The following is a 16,657-nucleotide window of genomic DNA, read 5'->3' as shown; positions in this document are numbered from 1 at the left end:
GAGTTATTCTCGGATTGGCGGGGTCTGCTCAATCACAGATGGTGGCTGATCCTAATCCGATCGTCAACGGGATAAAGGCTTTGTGTCACTTCTATCCGCAAATAGCTGGCAGCGGGCTACACTATTAGAAGTAAGTGCAATACCTTACTGGGCGACTGTCAGCTTTCTGCAGGAATATACGAGTCTTGTTAGAACTTTCCTTCCTAGTTCTCATTTTCCATTTCCCTAGTCATGCACAGGGGCGGCTCCTTCTTATGGTGAAGGAGCGTCGCCCCACTGGCTGTGCCAGAAGCAGATCAATAAAATGATAGCTCGTTTTGTTTGCCTGCTTCTGGCACAGCCAGCAGTGCAGGGAGGGGTGGGGCTGGGCCGCGGGAGGTGGGAGGAGGGGAGAGTGCCCCTAAGTGCGCATGTGTTTGGCCGGCTGTCTCAGGCCGGCCACACACACGCGCACTTAGGTTTCTCCACCCCAGCTGGAGAAACTGCACAGACCCCAGGGCTGTGTCTGAGCGGCAGTCACTGCTGCTCAGACCAATCCTGGCACTGCTTTCATGCAAGATTTTGCAAGAAAGCAGCGCCAGGATTGGTGGGGAGCCTGTGCTGGTGTCCCAGTGAATGATGCAGGGACGGAAGCAAGTTAAGTTCTCTCTTTTCTTTTTTTAAATTTTTACCTTGTCTATGTCCCTCCCCACTCTCCCCCACCACCCTCACCACTCCCCTTGCTTTATGCAGTGGCCAGCGTTGGTCATGCATCATGCCTGTTTTGACTAAGTAACAGGAGGTTGAGCAGTGTCGTTCATTTCGACATCACCATAAGACATTCTCTGCACCATTCGCTTCTTAGCTCTAAAAGCTCATGAATGTCCACCATCATCCACCTTCTGCAGAGACTGGCCTTGATAAGCTTTGGGGCACTTCTTATAAGAGGACAGCCTAAATATGTGAACACCAATCTAACCCCACTTGTTACCCTTGAACCTGTAGCACCTCTCTTCCTAACCATTAGCACTAACCCTTTATGCCAACCCACTTTTTTATGGTACCACTAAACTTTTGTCTTCCCGTAACCCTGATATTAGCCTAACCCCCGCTTGTTACTCTTTCCCCCCGCTCATGCAGCTAGCCACACACCTGATCCTCACATGAACTGCTAATCTACATAACCCTTGCACAAGCCAGCACCTAACCCAAGTCATAACTAACCTTGTCTAAACCATTCCTTTATTACATCCGATATAACCTATTAACTTTCAAGGCTAAAAGAAAACTGCTGTAATGATTTACAGGAACTAATCTATATAAAGACTTGTGGTGGAGTCTTCGTAAGGTTATTCTCTGTTGCAGCCTGACTGTATGATGTAATCCTAGTATGTCATGCGTTGATATTTTTAAAATGTGACGTAGCTCCAGCTTTCGAAGCCCATCAGTTTACGTTCTTTGCAGTATGTCCTGTGAAGACCTAAGAGCTACAGATTATCTAGAGCAGTAGTTCCCAACCTGTGGTCCGGGGACCCCTGGGGGTCCGCAAAGCCTCCTCAGGGGGTCTGCGACTGCTTAGAAAATTAAATAATATTAACAGATTAGGTCCCCAGCTTTCAGTAATGACTCAGTGGGGGGTGTCCTCGGATTCCAATAATGATTCAGTGGGGGTCCCCGGGTTCCAGTAATGATAAAGTGGGGGTCCACAGAAGTCAAAAGTTTGAGAACCTCTGGTCTAGAGCCAGCGCACTACTGTCATCATGAGAACATTAGAGCCTCTCAGCAGTTCTCCTGTAATGTTTAGCACTGCTATTTCTATTTGCACCTACTGGTGTGTCACTTGGATACTAGACAGCTACTTCAAGATTCACCGGCCAAATGGGATGATTATGCTTTAGATGTAAAAACGCATGTTGGCCACTGTTATTTTCCCCTGTTTAGGCTAGTGTGATCCAGCAAAACGTAATACTTCTAGAGATATTAAAAAAAAAAAAAAAGGCATGCAAGTCTGGAGAACAGGCAATGCCTGTGTGAGAACTGAGTGTTTAATCTGACGTAATGCTTTACCTTCTGGCCATCTGTTCCTGTCCTTAACTTCACAGTCCAAAAGTAAATTTTAAGACAATACAAAGAGGAGGTTTTGGAAGTGCTCTGTGTTTTTTAAAAAAAAAGTATCAGATGTCTCAGCTAAAATAACCAACAGGAAGGAGACCAAAGCATGCCAAGTTGAAGAGGCTATGTGAGAATAAAAGATGATGGAGATGAATGTGTATACAGTCATACATATATGTGCTTCAAACCTACGAGAGGGGCTGTAGCACTTTGGCAGCCAAAAGACAAAGGAAGTTGTCAGGGGGAAAGAACTTTACAAACATTATAAATTTGCTTACCTTATTGTACCATCCTGGTTTGTGTCAATCACCAGAGGCCCTTCTTTCCTCTCTGGAAGGTTGTAGCAGAAATTGTGAGTGTTGTCTTGCTTTGATGAGTGATTTGTGCTCATGGAGTTGCTGTATTCCTGCTGGAACTGGCAGTTCACTTGGGAAGGCTGAATGGCAACTGGCTTGAGGAAGCCTCCATGCATCTTCTCCAGGGGAAGGCTTTGAGAACGCTGCCTCGCTGCCTCCATATCAGCCCTCCAATGTTGTTCCTGCTGTTGCAGTGATGACGCCTCAGGTGGCACTGACCGAGATATGGGTCCAGTGCTGGAAGTATCTGCGGTGTTGTACAAATGTTGGTGTGAGGCGCGGCGCATGCCTAACCTGCCCCAGTTTGGCGGAGGGGGGCGAGGCGGTCCTTTCTTTTTGGCCACGCCCTGTGGTTCAGGAGGAGTTTCCTCTAGTTTTGCTAGTAACGGTTCTCTCCTTTCCCGCACTCTTGACGTTTGTGGCTCAAAGTTGATATGACTTTCGGAGAAGGCCCTCCCACGGACTGAAAGAGGAGGGGGCTCCACTAGGCCATCTTCATAAGCGGCAATATCCAGAACTCTGACTGGTCGTTCACAGTCGCAAGATAGGTCCTGCGATGATACACTTCTGTAACACACAGGCCACTCGTGGTCTCTGTCACAGCGTGGCCTCAGGGGACTGGTCCTTTGAAAGCCAGATTTGTAATGATTTATTTCACTGAAAAACAAAGAAACATCAATATTCAGTTAAGAGATTCCTACACAACTGAAATATTTTGGCAAATGCTGTTTTTCATTAGTTGCAACAAAGGAGCAATTGACTGGAAGCAAAGATGTGGGTCCTTTAACCACACAGGAGCAGTTTACTCTTATCCTACTTAGATTAACTGTATAATAAAATAGATTGCACCACAAAGGCACACTTTCACAAAAAAGTTGTTTTCCACAGAACTGTAAATAAACTTAACCTTAACCGCAGAAATGAAAAGTGGACCTTTGGGATGCTTGGTGGGAAACAAGACACTGAAGAGTGAACTCTCAAAATCGACTTTGGAATCTTAATTTCTCGTGCTCGGTGGCAAAAATAAAAGCAATGTTTCCGGAATGAATGGGAACAATCTCCGACTATTTGCACCGTATGTACAGCACCTCACAAGCACATATATTTTTGTGTATTTTTAAGCCCGGACTAGCCATGTTCAATAACAATGTAAAGTCCTACACAAATATATCTACTTTGTCAACGTTATCGTTATAATATACTGTTTACATGTAAATGTTGGGTGTTTTCATTCATTAAACGAACCAGAGAGTACTTAAAAACTACTATGCAAATTCTTAATCTCATAATTAGCTCTCTTTTAGATTAAAAAGTGAGTTTACTAAAATTCTCAGTTTTTGTAATGCTAGTGGAAGCTAGCAACCAAAGTGTTGCTGGTGTAGTGGTTAGCCTGGATTACTGGTCAATGCTGGGAACTAGCAGGGTAGTTTAACCTAGAGCAAGTCCTTGGCAAGGTAGGTTGCACCAGCATTCACTGCTCCATATAAGACCTTCAGCATTCACAGCTCAGTGTCGGAGATCACAGGCCAATCAGCATGAAAAACAATGCGCGAAAAAAGTGCACCTGGGCCATTTTCCATTTTAGGAACAGGGTTTCCAAGCAATATGCATCGATCCAATGGCAACAACTTGCTGCAGAGGTTCCACCACCGGGCGTGTCATGGTGGGAGAAAAGGCCTTGTGCGCATGTGCCAGGGTGGGACGAGAGTGAGCACCATTTCATCAATGGAACTATACAAACTGCAGCCCTCGTGCAAATCTGCCAAGTCCATGATTCGGCCTAGGAGATGCAGACAGGAGCATCAAAGAAACAGATAGAGGGGTTTGATCCCTGTTTCTGTGCCGTGCGATCTGCGGTACCTGCGCTAAGTGGCAGAGATAGCGGTTCAGTGCATGTGCTATGGACACCGCATTTTCATTTGTGAACGGGGCACAGTAATTGGCTATGCCTCCTGTGACAGAACACAAGCACAGACCACCGCTGTGCACCCACCCCCATAATATGCCCTTGAACTGGAGACAGGGGCACAGCTATTGTTTGCTACTTCAAAAATGGGGTGCAGCTGCATCTATGCCACTCTAATGAATTTATGTTACGGAATTTCAGAAGGTGTCCACATGCCATTGATGAGACCTTATAATGCCTGGAACTGAAGATTCAAACAGTCATTTGAAAGAACAATTGTGATGGGAAAGGGTGGCCCAGTGCGACCTCGGACGTCATGCCTCCGGCTACCCTGGTCCTGAAAGAAGATCCCAAGTCAATCACAGCCGGTGGTTAATTTGAGACGGTGGCTTCCGGTGCGCGGCAAAATGTACTTGTTTTTGAGGGTCGGCACTTATTTTTTCTGCCTCAAGCATTTACTGCAAGCAAAGACAAATATGGGAAAGGCGGAGGAAGAGAAAAAAAAAAGGCGTCACATTATAGAAAGCAGAAAGCTGCAAGGGTGAGTTGAAGGGGCAGGGAAATGGCTGTAAATGGATTAAAGAGGCCCGAGATTACTCCAGGATTACGCTGCCTCAGTATTCCGCGCTCGCACATTTAACTGCAGCAGTCGCGTGTTTCAGAGGAGAGCTTTGGGCGCCGACACGTTTTTATTTTCACATTAAGCACGGATCACAGCATAAATGTCCCTATGTACAATTAATACTGGACTGCTGTGTGGGGTTAAAAGGCAACACCTGCTTTTAATACTTGCATAACCTGTTCAAGAGGTTTAAGGATAAACTAATCCAGGCAGATAAACCCATTCAAATTAAATCACCTCGAGTACAACAAGCAGAGTTTAGAATATTTGTGAAGAGGGCGTCTCAATCTTTGCCCAGAAAGATAAGAGAGTGGTCAGTTTAAAATTCATGGCATTCAACACCTTCCCTCCTAGAGCTACATTGGCTGTCAAGATATGCTTGACCGTCACCCCTCCTCCCCACTTAATGTGTAAGCATAGGCGCCATGTTAGAAGGCAGAGTGGGACTTGGAACCCAAAAATAATTTATAACAAGTGCCCAAGGGTTGCTAAGACATTTCATCATGTTCAGTGGCTCGATGTGTGCGAGGTTCATATACTTCTTTAAGACAGATAAGGTGTCCGACTGTGGGCAGTATTTCTAAAGGGGACGCAAGCGGGGTGTCAGGGACATATAATCCTGCAATTTAAAGCCATCTCTCATTCCTCGTGCCTTCAGGAGCAGAGCTTTACAGCATTCAAGGCGGAACACTTGCTAGCTGAAAACCAGCCCTTTTAAAATGCACCAAGCAGGCACACCACCTCTTTCAAATGAACATTTTAACCCATTCTTGGGATCAGCTCCTCCATACATACAACATGTGCACACGTTTTACATAAGCAAAGTAACGCATGTTCTTTTCACATTTCCATTTTTATAGTGCTCAAACAGTCTACAAATCCTCTTCAAGGCACCTGTAAAAATACATGTTCATAAACCTCTTGGAGCCCTGCATCTTGTTTATACATAAAATATGCACTTTCCATCACATATTTACATGCATATATAATGTACATTGCTAAGTGTGTTCCCTCCCTATGATTGTAAAGGACGGTGCAATAACGCCGTGAGGGGCCCATCTTGTAACAAAGTGACATTAATTGACATTGCTTGTGCTAATATTTCCCCAAACTTTCTTTTTGGACTTGGGCCTTTCTTTTGGGGTTCAGGAAGGCAAGTGTGGGCGTCCTGCACAGGTTAGTGTCACATAAAATGAATAAATAAGTTGCTTATTCATTGTTATTGAATTTCGTGAGTTATTTTATTCCATGGTCTTTTCCACAGATCATAATGTATGTGAAGGCATCTTGTGGGACAAGCTTGCAGAGCTGCCCCCTTTCAGACATTTTTGACTGTTTGATCATATAGGGAGAAGGGGGTCTTAGCCTCGACGAGGGGGCGGGCCATGGCGAAAAGGGCTTTGGACAACCTACTCACAGCCACACCTTCCCTCCCCCAAAGCAAGAAGGAAGACACATGTTTCCAGATTCATCTCCCCGTTGACCTGCTCATAAGACATGAGCCCCCCAATAATGTTGTGACCCTGGCTCCTTTTCTGCATGTAAGCCCCCGGCTGTGGGAAATACTGCACAATTGTGGCTGTTGGCATTCCTGCACAGATATGTCTACACAAGGTCAGTGTACAATTTGACATGCTACGCATGGACACCGGATGACATCACAGTGATGCATAAGGTTGGCCAATCAACACCAAGGCCACCATCCTAGGATGGATAGGCCTGTGGAGATAACAGCTGCACTCCAGTGATGTCTCCAATTCACAGAATACTCGGGCTTCAGACCTTGGCCAGGCAGGGCTCGAGGAAAGCTGGACAGAGAATAACTCAATCTTGGGTCCCAGATTAAGATGGAATCAAATAAAGAGAAAAAAAGTTATCTTTGCCCAATCATAGATCTCTACTAATAAACATTTTAGAATATCCCAAAGTTTTATGATGTCTGCTCGGGTTTGGAGACAAATCGTGAAGTCACTCACCAGATGTCTCCTATAAGCAGAACCTGCTTGCTGGTCATGGGGCTGGTGATGCATAAAGAAGTTGTGTGATTGGTCTAAAATAGGCCTGCAACCTGAGAACCCGCTCAGACATCACACAGCAAAAGACGTCTCAGGGGTCACAAGAGAGCTCACGGCTCGCCAAGAGGTTGCTTTTTTAGGTTGAGCTCGCAAGCGCTGTGGCCTGCTATAGTCTATCTGTGGGCTTTTAACCACGCCCACTGCACGCCCATCACTACCACTCGTTTATGGGCTTGTCTTTCAAAAAACCTTTGTTGTAATTGGTAAATGCTTTACGTTTGTCCCTCGTTGGGGCAGTTTTGTTACCGCCTTGACCATCGACCCTGTTACATGGATAATTGCACATTTGCTAATACATTTGACTGCAAGCAAACTTCTTTTTCCTTTTGTGTCTGTCCTTCACGCCCGTGCTCATGGAGGCCGTGGCGCTCTGGGTCAGCTCGCTTATGTCAACTGTTTTACTTTTCATTTTCAATTTACGTGACGAGAAAAGTCCAGTTAGGAATTTACAACGTAAATAGCTCTAACTGGAGCAAGCGTGGGAACCTTTGCTTTGCAAATGGGTGTAACTGGGGTGGTTTCCCCTTTCCAGGTGCATGATGAGAATTCAGAACCTCCGGCGGAGGTGTTTACAGACGATGTTTACCTATCAAAAGAAGAGTGGGCGCTCGACTGGTTTATTTAGTGCCAAAGCAGGGCAGAGTCTGTAAAACTGAGGGAGGCTGAAACACAAGGATACAGTGTAAGGTAGCTGGTGTAACAAGGGATAACTCCTGTTGAACATTTCGCTCTGCTGGGCGGGCAGGCGGCCAGGCACACACAGCCAAGTGAGGTTTTGCTTTGTGCATTCAGCCAGTGCAAGGGCTGTTTCTCATACCAAGGGGAATTATGCAGGGCATCAATTAGTTAAAATAATAATGAAATGTATTTATAACATGTTTCCCACAAAGAGGAGAACAAACACATTGTGCCTCCTACTTACTAGCAGGAAAAGCCTGCACAACATCACAAGATGTGCTGCAAAGGTGCCGGTAATGTGGCGGTAGGCGAAAGAGGCAGGAGCTTGCCCTGCACAAGCGATGCCATGGGAAATCAGCACAGTTACAGTACACAGAGAGGAACCCAAACACAGCTTCTATGAAAATGTGCTATATTCAAAACAGGAGGTAGCATCAGTCTGAACAGCTTGTAACTGGTCTGTGCATGCTGTCCTGCCACCCCGGGGGCACTTGTGTGCCTCATTCACTGTACCCAGCTCCTCAGAGTGCATCAGGTACACTCCCCAGTACCCACACACATGGGTCTTTGGCCAAAAAAGCTTATCCTGATCATAAAGGCATAATTACAGTTGTGAAACCTGTTCAGAGGGTCATAAAAAGACTTGCCAATATTGCAACAACTGAGAAAGCAAATTACGCATTGGGAGCACCAAATCATGTTACAAATGTTTCCAAATAACGCTGGATTTCACAATGATTTTATACTGGATTGTAATTAAATTTGTGGAGCGATGCATCCCCCCCTTGGTGAAGCGGTGAGCTCACTATCAGATGGCTAGCGTGCTATACCATGGGTGTGTGCTTCGTGGGCGCATTTTGTGCTTGATGTGGGCCTATGTGGGAAGAGTGCACGATTGAAAACCGTGGTGTTCTTATCGTGCCTTGGGTCGCTGGCTGCATTTGCCATGATGCTTTGGGGTCATACTTTGTTGCTGGAGTGTAGGCAGTGTGCTCCCTTTTTTTGAAACAGGCTGCTAGAAGTTACTCTGTAAAGCCCATATTGGGTTTATGTAGGGTGACCAGAATTTTACCGTCAAAAACCGGGACATTTCACAAAAATAGAAGAAGGACTACAAATTTACTTTAGCTGCGCGCACAGACTGGCAACGCTCATCAGCACAGAATTACAGAAGAGGCACCAAGAACATCATTTTCGGCCAGTATCATGCATGTTAATTAAATGGCTTAAATAAACTATCCCTGCCTTTGAAAACATAAAAAGGCACCTCCCGCTGTTTTAAGTCAACCCGCTCTAAAAATCAGGACATGAGCAAAATTTTCTGATATCTGCACGGGCAGCTGGTGAAAAAATGGGACGGTCCCAACAAATCTGGGACGCTTGGTCACCCTATATTATGGTGGTTAAAAAAATCTTTCAAACCACTTCCTGTGGTGGACACAGCAATTAGGACAACCACTTTGTAAATCCTGTGGGGTCTGGAGAGGAAATAAGAACAGATCTGCCTATCATTGGTTAAATAAGTTGTAGTCGATCTTGACTTTTTTGGTAATATTTTAGAGCAGTGGTCTCTAAACTTTTTTATGCCCCCCCAGTTGAAAAATAAAAATCATTGGGCCCCCCTTCAGAATTTTTTCACAATTATTTTATAAATAAATATGGCAATGTTTAAATATGTCTAGATGTATTTAAACATTGAAGTTAAGTACTGTTACCTTTTAAAAAATGCAATAACATGTTTCTGCTTAAAAGAAAACACTGTTATTTGTGTAATGAGTCTTTTGACCAGAGCTTGGCATCCCCCCTCCAACGCCCCCCATCCCCCCTGGGATCACTTGAGGCCCACCTAGGGGGGCCCGCCCCCCAGTTTGAAGACCCCTGCTTTAGAGTGTCCAACAAGTGATAGGGAAATCAAAGGGCCAGGGTGATGATAGCGGGAGTTCACTGGGGGGAGACCACCTGCTACCCAGAAGCCGACAAGGGAGGTACGGTAGCCCCAGACTAACGGGGAAGCAATGGCACCTAATGCCCGCACTGCCCGGACACTTTAAAGCCCTATTTTCACACCCCTGGCAGGTCTAAGAAGAAAAGGGAAAGTCGTGTAATTGTAAACCCCTCATCAGCCTTCTGGAATTCACTGCTGGGTTCATGGATGTTGTAGGAGACATGTCTGTGACTACATTTGGAGCTTGGCTGGTCATGAGTGGTTAAGCATGGCTGCCACAAAATCACAACTCCACAACCACCTGGGATGCCTAACTGATTGGAGCATTGGATGGTACTGGTACGGTGGTCCGGGGGTAAAAAAGGGAGTGCCCAGCAATGAGCATTCATGGCTGGGAAATATTTTAAATCGCTCTTAATTTTTTAATTTGCATCAAAATGTGAGTTTGAAGGGATGACTTGTATGTGAAAGCAGCCAATAAACTGCGGCCTTTGCCCTTCCCAGCAAAGATGTGTGGTCTCCTTTATAAGGATGCGGGCATGTGGCTGCCTCAGGGCTACCACGCTGTGACTGCCAACTTGAACCAATAGCCGCTGCCCAACAAATACCCCAGTCAACCGCATCAGACTTCGGCCGCGCCCCCTCTAGCGAATTGCAAAGAATAGGCTTCATTTCTGAATCCATTTTCAGTTCACAGGGTGCTTTGCTCCTAAAGATGGAATGCACAGAAAATATGAAGTGGGCACGACTTCATTAGCTTCCACAAACACAGGAAATTCCAAATCCCTCAACCAAATAATGACTTTCCTATAGAGAGCAGGCCTCAAACGCTTATCTCTTCCTCCCATGTCTACCATCTAGGCTAAGGCGTCTCCACCAGGCTGAGCAGGCAATTTCCCAATGATGATGGGCGTTTCTCAACTAAGCCAACATTAAAAAGCCGTTTGTCATCTGAGAGTAAGAAGGCAACTGGAAATTAGGCAATTTTACAGAAAATATCCCAAAGGAATTCGCCCCAAAAGAGCCAATCAGTATATAAAAAGAAAAAATATTAAATAACTTGTTTAAAATTCATAATACCGCTTTTCCAAGCATTTTATATTTTATGAATATACTTAATTACTCTGATAACAGATATGAATAGGAAATTGCTAATTGCTTAGACCAGGGTTCCTGGCTTTCAACAGAGATTCAGTGGGGGTTCCACAGACATTAAAAGAACCGCTGGGCTAAAGCGTTATTTCCATTCTAGACAATGGTAGTCTAGATAATGGCAGTCAATCTTGCAACTAGTAGTAATTGTGCTACTCAGAGTTAACTTCCTCCCACTCTTCAGGGGACAGCCCAAAGTTGCACACCTTTTTTTTTTTTTATTTTTTTTTTTAACTTTTGGCTTTTATCATTAAGTTTCAAACTATTTATCTCGATTCATTCCAATTTAGATTAGTTGAGTGAATGTTTTTTCATGTGGCTATCCTCGAAATCTGCAACAACAAGGTGATGGATGGAATGCTTGAATTAATCTTAGCCACTGGCAAACACCCAGGGCCACATCCCAGTCCAACATTTTTTGCCCATCCTGCCACCTCAGTTTGGACCCAACCATATACAAATCAGTCTTGCCCCTGCTCCAATGCAAGTCCAACTCGAACTGCCAAGCCAGGTCCTCCCTGAACTAGAGCACAAGCAACCTAACATGTTTCACCCCGATTATGGCTTATCAGCCAAGTATAGCTTTGTTCCGGTGGCACAACGAGCATAGGGCCCACTAGGAAGAAACCGGTCTTGGGTTGTTTGTGTTCACAATTCATGGAGTGCCTGCCCTGGCAGTTCGGGTTGGACTGTGCCCATTGGAGCTGGGTCAAGACTGATTTGCATATGGCTGGGTCCAAACTGGGGTGGCATGGTGTGCAAAATAATGAGAGACTGGGATGGGGCCCCGAGTAATTACCAGTGGCTTAGATTAATTTAAGCATTCCATCCATTACTTTTTTGTATATGTTAGTGTGTCACCCTAAATGGGACGGGTATACGCAGATGCGGGTCCTGTGCGCACAGTGTCATTAGAACCAAGCTACACCTGGCTGATGAGCCCTATCTAAGTTGAAATCGGTCCTGGGTTGCATGTGGTCTGCTTCAGGGAGGGCCTGGCCTGCCAGTTCGGGCTGGACTGTTTCCATTGACATAGGATAAAGACTGAATTGAATTTGTCTGGATCTAAACTGAGGTGGCAGGGAGTGCAAAATAATTATGGGCCGAGATGCAGCCCTGAATAATGACCTGTGGCTGAGATGAATGCAAGCGTTCCATCCATCACTTTGTCATGTATGTCAATGTGTCTTTGGGATCCGGTATGCCTCCCGTCTTTGAATATCCACAATGGACAACTCTGGTCCTATAATGCTTCCTGTGATAAATCTTCTTGGAGCTCCCTCACTTTGTGGCTCATTCTTCTATGATAACTCTTCTTGGAACTCTTTAACACTCTCAAAAGAAATCTTAGTACCTCTCTACTTGCAATTTTCTGCACATTCTACTGAAATCTTCCTAAGGATCCCTCTAGACCTGCTCCTTGGTTCCATCTCCTACAGGAGCCCCACAAACAATACAAACATTCACACATCGCAGACAATGTAATGCATCTTGTTGGTGTATCACAGTATACACATTGTATTTACTGTAAATAGATGTCTTGTGTATTGTAGTGCACCCCATGTACCCCATGCAGAGTTTAAATAAGCCCCAACTTTGCTTATAAATAGAAAGAGCCACCACTAAGTGTAAATCCATTACACAAATGACAGCTTGACAATACAAAACACCAATAAGTCACAGGGCTAAATTGGAAAGAAAAATGGTAGCCCAGCAGGGAAACAAAAATATCCTCCACTCCTTCCCCTAGAGATAAAGCTCCATTGCGTGTAGTTAAAAATAATAACTTAGGAAGGTGGTGAGAACAATGCCCAAAGCTAATGCATCATTAATGCGCTGGGCTGTGTGCCCAGGCATCATTGATGTACCCCTTGTGTTTGTCGGCTTGTCTTAATGGAGAGCAGGTTGTTCTCAGAATATTTCAAAGTGTGCTAGGGGGTTGTGTGTCCTATCAGATCTGGCACTGACCACAAAGCATTGAATTGTTGTCATGTGACCCACACTTGATCTTTTTGCCGTCTTCTCCCGTGTGGATATGTATCCAATAGAACGAAGCGCACGTGAGGCGGGTACACATTGGTGAAGTGTCCAGCTATGAACAAGACATACATGAAGCAGAGGACGGATGGCCCCAGCCTGGTAGTTATTCATTCTGCTATGGAGGAGACAAACATATGATCTGAGGCCTACCCTGGCCTTGTTCCCCTCCCGAGAGGTATCTATTCCATCTATGGAGAAGATAAACCCATAAAGTGGGGGAAGGGGGCCTGCCCACTCCCGATAAAATACCTCTACCCCTTGTCCAGGTAGGCACCGGGTACAGCTAGGTCAGAGACAAGTAAAAAAAGATGGGGGAAGTGGTAAGAGAGCCACCATCCCAGACTGGATAGATATGCAGTACAGCCAAGGATGAGACAAACACGTGCAGTGGAGAAAGGGAGGCCTTCTCCCCCCGTAACTTGGTCCCTGATAAGTAGCCCATATAATTTTCGACTGATATGAGCACAGAAGGCGGCGAAGGGATATTCATGCCCTCAGTCCTGTCCAGATGATTATCCAGGATAGCTAAGGAGGCGACAGACACGTGAGGGGGGCTAGGGCTTGACCAAGCACCTAGTTTCCGTCTACGTAGGGGTACATTACTGCTACTGAGGAAAAAACAGGAGCTGGGGAATGGTCAGCCATGACCCAAAATCAATGTATATTTAAAAGGAGAGAGAAGTATAGTTATAGGAACGCCAAGTAGACATTGGACTAATTGAAACAGGTCCTGGTTACAAAACTTCCACTGACTTGTTTTTCAAAGATAAATGACCAGGCCACACTTTAAACTCGGGACACTAAACATTATTATTAGCAACTTATTCCACTAATCATTTTTGTCTATTAGTCTCACTGATTAACTTAAAAAACTACTAGTGCCTCTCACTGTACCACCAATGAGTCCCAAAGCAGTAGCATGCTAAGCATCTGCAAAGGGCTGCGGGGCCATGTCAGGGGTAGTAGGCGCTACATAAATAACCATTAAATGCCAAGAACAATGCACCGGAACAGGTCGGAGCTGGCACCACTGGTTGCCAACGGCACGACTTGCTTGGCAGCTATAACATGGACAATGGAAAGATCAATTTCTAAAGCTAAAATAGAGTCTCGATGTAGAGAGGTATCTATAGGTACAAAAATAGATTATGGCACCATCCATCCATCCATTTGCCTAGATATCTGACAAAATATATAACGCTGCAGCTTGAGCAGGAGGTCCTGAGGTCGCGCACACACCAGAACCCTCAGAAGGTTACACCAGTGGGAAGTGAGGATCTCAACACAGCATCCTGCATGAACAAACTTCCAATTACCTTAAAAAAATAGAAAGTACACAAAGAGTAACTCTCGCTAAAAAGCCGGAAGTAAATCAAGGTTACAGACAGTAAGCAGCATGCCCCGGTGTTTGAAACATTTATTCACAAACCACCCACACAGATCAAAGCCTCAACTCTTTGAAGCGCGTCTATGCAAGATCCAAGGTGTTTTCAAGGTTAAAAACTTGAAGTATGTCCTACTGATTAAATCCACAGTCAAAAACATTCGGATATTTGGACTCTTGCCATTCAGCGTGGAGTATGGAATATAAATCAGCATGATTTCATTGCTATACTCCTCCCTTGCCCTTTAATACAGCATTATAGCCCGCTGCTGAGGGGGATACTGTATGTTAAAGTCCTTAAACTCCATTTGTAGTTTGGGTCACAGGCTGGGGTATATAGTGAACAGAGGGACTTTAACAACCAGCATAGCCAAGGCAGCAGGGCTACTCGCCTATTAGTATGCCCCACCCTTCCAGGGTAGGATGCACTCAATTAAAAAGAGAGACGCAAACTTTGAAATGTTAGAGCAGAAGGTCTATTCCACCCAATATTGGTCCTAGGCCCTTCCATTGTGTTCAACGGAGCTCTCAACATTCCATGTTCTCATTAGGTTGAAAGGTGGGATGATTTTTGGTTCCAAACTGTAAAGTCTGTAAAGTCAGAAATACACTGAGAAATGAGAAGAGTATGATGGAAATCATTACTATGTCTCGAATGCAACGGCAGAGCCAGAGAAGGAATGCTACTGAATGATTGCCTGCTGAGTGTCCGACCTCCCAAAAACATGCGTTCACTAACGAGGAGTAAGAGTGTTACGCTATAGAGAATTTCTTGAGCATCTCTCAGCACTAGAAAGGAAAGACAAAAAGGAAAGACAAACAAAAAAAAAAAAAAAACTGAAAAGCGAACGGGAAACTGTTCGAACCACTGGATTTCAGTCTTTAAAAACCAAGAAAAGATGTGATTTTTCTCAGCTCTGGGGGCGCCTGCTCCATAAAGAGGTGGCCAGCATTGAGAAGAAGCGGTGCCTCAGCCTGGCTTTCTTGAACTGAACTATTTTTGGATGACTTGGGCCGATGTAATCATCTTTCGGTTTTGGTTGTTTCTCCGACTGAGGCTTCTTGTGGGTGCGGCCGGGGTTACAGTGTTTGACAAGGATTCTGAAATGGCGCCAGGATGCTCGGTTTTGAGTGACAGAGTGCCTTACAAGTAACATATTAATCGATCCATTCACTACCAATGTATTTGCAGTAGCAGACAGCGACGCATGGGGTAACATGGGGTGATGTGACCTTGTAAAAGAGGGAAACTGAGCCAGTGGCGTTAACGAAACCTGAGGGGACCCCATGCAAAGTACTTTGAGGGTCCCCCTACCCCCCTTGACTCAGAGGCCTGCTGACCATGCACTGTGTACTGGGCTGAGGATGCCCCTTGGAGCTTCATCACCCCCCATCCCCGCACCAGGGGGGCTGCGGGGGCCTTTGTTAACCCACTGAACTGAGCAAAAAACACTTTGTGCAAAAGGCAGAGAAATTTCAAAGCGACTCTGGTTGGGATAGACAACCAGTGTAAAGTCCTCGGGATGGGTCTTGCTTACCTAAGCTTGGAGCCTCTGGTAAACAACCAGGCACAACTGACCTGCGCTACAGGAAGTGCTTTTGCAGGGTAGACTGTAGCCCCTGATAGACGGCATTGCATTAATTAAGACTTGATCCCATATAGGTCAACATGGCCATAGGATGCTGATCATGGTTGAGAAAGGGTATTCATTCTTTTATTTGGCGGGAACACCATTCTCCTGCACATTGGAAGATTTTGGAAATGGTACATCAACCAATGAGAAAGGGGTGGAGTTCCGGGTCCAAGTTCGAAGGCGTGGAAAGAAATGAACAGACATCAGCGCAAAGGGGTGGTGCCTATAAGCAGGCGCCTATAGGCAGATCCCCACTGCCACTTCCAGGGCGGGTTGAGGACACCACGGAGCAACATGACGCCATGTAGCGCCGCACGAGAGACTGCTGCAAAAACGTGTAGCTCCAGTCTGGTGCCTGGCAATTATTCTAAAGAGAGGAATCTGCCGTTAGATGTATCCATCAGCACACGAGATACAAAATCGATACATCACAGACCTGCTTTTGCACAGCTCATCACAAATTAAGGAAGGGACATTTAATACATTCCCAGGTTACAGTTACCCTCAGACAGGCCCTGGCTTCTTCTAGAGTTTAACAAATATGCGTTTGTGGCCTCTTCATGCACCAAATAAATGAACAAGTGCCTAAATCTCAGCTTCCCTTTCAGTTCAAGGCCAATCCCAAACGTCCATTCTGCCCAACTTGCTTCTGATAGGCCCTTATACATTTGAACCGCATGGGTGAGCGAGCCACTGGTTCACCGGTCACCTGTGAAACGTAAGTTCAGAGTTCGAATCCTGGCTTCTACGTGAACACAAATTGTGTGTTACGCA

The 16,657-nt window shown here is 45.4% G+C and overlaps 1 protein-coding gene across 6 annotated transcripts in view; it reads right to left on the bottom strand.

Annotated features, from left to right (window-relative positions):
- Nucleotides 1-16,657, bottom strand: part of SHROOM4 (shroom family member 4) — a 365,241-nt gene that overhangs the window by 26,433 nt on the left and 322,151 nt on the right. For all 6 annotated transcript variants that reach the window (XM_069211858.1, XM_069211860.1, XM_069211861.1 and 3 more), the window contains one exon: nt 2,370-3,104. In XM_069211858.1, coding sequence (XP_069067959.1) covers nt 2,370-3,104 — 735 coding nt within the window. The remainder of the gene's footprint in view (nt 1-2,369; nt 3,105-16,657) is intronic.

The sequence above is a fragment of the Pleurodeles waltl genome, chromosome 10, assembly GCF_031143425.1.
Source record: "Pleurodeles waltl isolate 20211129_DDA chromosome 10, aPleWal1.hap1.20221129, whole genome shotgun sequence".
In the NCBI taxonomy this organism is placed as follows: Eukaryota; Metazoa; Chordata; class Amphibia; order Caudata; family Salamandridae; genus Pleurodeles; species Pleurodeles waltl.
The sequence above is the reverse complement of the archived record's forward strand: the minus strand, read 5'-3'. Positions and strand labels throughout refer to the sequence as shown.